Below are 3791 nucleotides of genomic sequence, written 5' to 3'. Positions count from 1 at the left end.
TAGAATTTTTAATATAACTAGTAATTAAGGGAATCCTTTGTGATATTGCTTCGTATGATGAGATGCTTGGTTGACACGTTGAACCGATAGTGGATGTGATTATTATGTAAATCATGTTGGGTTGATGTATGGTGTATGACGGGTGATAATGTGACTGCATCATGTAGCAGTATAGTATATGGATGGTCTTACTTGGTTAATTTGCATTGGGAGATCATGCAATTATATGCATGTCTATGGTTCTGCTTGGTTAATTTGCATTGGGAAACCATAATCATTCTAAAAGTGATCATCCTTTGTAAATCGCCAATTGGCGATCACTTCCAAGTTGGATTCCATTGAATTGGTCTGGAATCTTACTTCATATATGGTTTTTTTGATTTGGTCTGAAAACCCTATATTCTGTTATAGAGTTGAAACTTATCGTGCAACCATACATAAAGTAATTAAGATTTAAACCTTATAACAATTCAGTAATAAAGGCAATCGACAGTACAGGGATTTCCATACCAATTCAATGGAATCCAGGGTTTTTAGATCAACTCTGTTATAGAGTTCCAGCCTTTGTGCAACTAGACCTGGATTGTTTTTTCCTTCCTCCCCATTTATTGATTAGTTATAGAGTTGAAACTTACGGTAAAGTGATGTGGTGAGGGTCACGGTATCAACGTGCAACGCTTTGCGGAGCAAAAATTGACCGCAAATCCAGTAATTTTCTGTTGAAAGAACCTTTTGAATTTTGATTTCCTGTAATTATGGCCTTCCCATGTTAAAGTCTGACGTAAAAAAAAAAAAAAAAAAATCTGAATAAGATGACTTCACGATGTTCTAAATATTAAAACGGCTCAGATGACTTCACGATGTTCTAAATATTAAAACGGTCCAGTGATATTACTTTTCACTTGTAAGTGACAGGTCTTAGGTTCAATTCTCATTAAAGCTGAATTTGAATCACATTATTGCTAACACATTATAAGGCTAAGCCCACTCTCATCCCGTTAGTGTAGATAATATCGTTTGTTTAAAATAAAAAAAAAAAATAAAAAAACTACATATTTTTTCCCCAAAAAAAGTCTTAACTCATTAAATTTTGATAATTTACATTTAAAGTGTATCACAAACAAGTTTTTGAAATGTAAATTGTTTCTGGTTATTTGATTTAAGTTGCAATGGTCTACTTAAGTCAATAGATTCAAATGTAGGGCCTCGATTCAATCTATTTATGTATGACTTAGATTGTAGCCAAATGTCTTGCTAGTATTGATGACAGCGTGTATGGCTTAGATTGGATTTAGCGCAAAGGTGTAAGAGAATGTTTTGCTAACGTGTGCTCTGCAATGGGTTGAGCCGCACCTTTCCTTACACAGGAATATACAAAACTTTCGTTCTCGTTCTTTGAGTTTTTCTTCAGTCTTATTTCCCAATCCATAACTTAAGAAAATAATCAAATACTAAAAACCAACACAAGTCACGTAATTTAAATTTTAAAAAAATTACATAGCTTACAATCTAGTAGAAGGGAAGAATTTGGACGTTTTAATGAACTTAAGGATATTTGTTTGAAAAAATATCATTAAGGAACTTAATTGTTTAAATGGTTGGATTATGAGAGATATGTTGAAATGTGTGTAATTAAGGAAATGAACTCAAATAAAAACTAAAAAGTATTTTTAACTTGTATTTACTTTGAAGGTTTTGTTTTTGTTCATTTTTCTTCGTTTCTTTCATTCCCTTCCACCAGTATTCTTCATCCCTCATTTTCCCCTCCACTCTTCTTCATCCCACATTTTCTCCAAATAATTTCTCCATAACTCAAACATATAAAAATGAAAACTAAAAATAGAAAACAAAATTTCACAAATATGATCTCACATTTCTACGATATAATTTTCCTTTATATTTATGGAATAGTTATTAGCTCTTAAAAGTCATTATGCACTCTTTAAATATATAGATTTGACAAACCGGCATTATATCTATCAAAGACAAGGAGCAAGAAATAATTGCTTGGTCACAAGTCAATAATAATTTCTTTCTAATTAACATGTGTAGTAGATTACCAAGAGAAGTTTTCCACAAACATTCATCATTTCAGCCAAATAATGTAAATTAGGTTTTTCTTGGTTGAGGCAATAGTAGGACTTCAAGCTAGGCAAGTAATTATGCAACTTTGATCGTAGCATGCATGTCTTACTAGCAAGTTACCAAAATTTATTTTAAATAAAAATAGTGAATTATTGATCAATTGAAATTTACCGTCCACCATGCCAGTGGAAGATATATACAAATGATCGATCATCACTTATTTATTCATTTTCTTTATTCTTAATAACATAGCTTATCTTCTTAGATATATCCATCAGCAAAAACTGCTAGAGTGGTTGTTGATTCTTCCATAGCTAGTACGGTTTCTCCCCAACATAGTTGCCTGGGGGATCATAGTTGCATCCAATGAAGGTACCCCCACTGCTGCACCTCACTTTTGCGCACCCTACACGAGCCGAGTTACGCCAAACCACCTGTGTATAATGCCCACACACCTTTCCATCAGCACACGAGTTCGACTCATAATTGTAGTCGGCTTTCTCCGCCACCCACAGGTCCACAGCTGCTGTTCCTGACATGTCACCAGTGCTCATGGCAAGGTTTTCGCCGTACGGCCCACCGGAGTGCACGAGACTGCAGTCGCCAACATGTTGGTTGGCGTAGTTTTGTGCATAGCCTGCTACATTGTCATCCCACGTCAAGGGACCAACGCCTACTGCTGCTCGAGCGGTGTTGTGGGAATTGAGGTAGTCTTGGGGTGTGTCTTGGGCATGAGAGGATTGGATAAGGACTGAGCCTAAAATGAAAAGGAGAGCTAGGGAAATATTGCACAACCCCATGTTAATGGTTTGTTCTCTTTGTGGATGGGCAAATGAGATGTTATGGTGCAGAGTATTTATAATAGCGGGGAACGGTAAATGTTGATATTATGAGCTCTGAGAAATTGAGGCTGTGGAAATTTATTTGCATGACTATCAAAGTTGAACTTTCATTACGTTATCAACTGAAGAAACCAAACCGTCGCCGAACTGATGAAAGAAAACCCTACTTCTATATTTCTTTACTTACAACGGCTTACTTTTACAAGTCAAATTTATGAGAGGATTAACTTTTTTTAGTACTACAAGCAATATTCTACATAGTCTAGACGAGGATGGAGAGAGTTTGAACCAAGAAAAAAGATTTGAACCACTATGACAATCTACCACTTGCATGAGAAGTACGAAGATTAGTCAAACTTTCTCGAGGTAATTAAATTGTCAGTATAACAAAAATAAGCAATCGCAACAGCAAAAATGTGGCTACTGCTGGGGCAGCAATAATATCGATCACTGACCTAGATATTATGTTGCTATGCAATACTTTAATTTCCCGATATTTGGTAACACAATTAACAATGCCTTGAAACCTTTGAAATTCATGTTGATGATGCAACATTGCAACAAATTGGAACTAATTGCTTTGGTAAATAAGCAGATCTGCTTCTTCGAATTGCGTTTGTCATATCTGTTTACTTCTCTTTTAGAAAAGTATATGATCGATGCATGTAGGAAAAGTATATGATCGATGCATGTAGGAAAAGTATATGTTCATCTGTGAAGGAAAGGTCTACTAAGCCTTCCCGCCAATTTCGGGGAACAAATTGATCGTAATTGTTGGATTCATGTATGCAGTAAACTTTGAAAAAGAAAATTAGGTACGATGTGGAAAGGCATGTTCTATGCACTGTTGCAATACGTGTGGTA

At 35.3% G+C, this 3791-nt stretch overlaps 1 protein-coding gene across 1 annotated transcript; it reads right to left on the bottom strand.

Annotated features, from left to right (window-relative positions):
- Positions 1 to 2018: 2018 nt before the first annotated feature.
- LOC137725748 (pathogenesis-related protein 1-like) lies at positions 2019 to 2927 on the bottom strand. The gene has a single exon (XM_068464523.1). The coding sequence runs from the start codon at positions 2883 to 2885 to the stop codon at positions 2400 to 2402; it is 486 nt and encodes a 161-aa protein (XP_068320624.1). The 5' UTR covers positions 2886 to 2927; the 3' UTR covers positions 2019 to 2399.
- Between the last annotated feature and the right edge of the window lie 864 nt (positions 2928 to 3791).

Source organism: Pyrus communis, chromosome 2, assembly GCF_963583255.1.
Source record: "Pyrus communis chromosome 2, drPyrComm1.1, whole genome shotgun sequence".
In the NCBI taxonomy this organism is placed as follows: Eukaryota; Viridiplantae; Streptophyta; class Magnoliopsida; order Rosales; family Rosaceae; genus Pyrus; species Pyrus communis.
Note: the sequence above shows the minus strand (reverse complement) of the source record. Positions and strands in the feature narration are given on the sequence as shown.

Excerpts from the sequence above, each read along its gene's own strand:
- LOC137725748 (XM_068464523.1), bottom strand. The coding sequence starts at position 2,885 with ATGGGGTTGTGCAATATTTCCCTAGCTCTCCTTTTCATTTTAGGCTCA.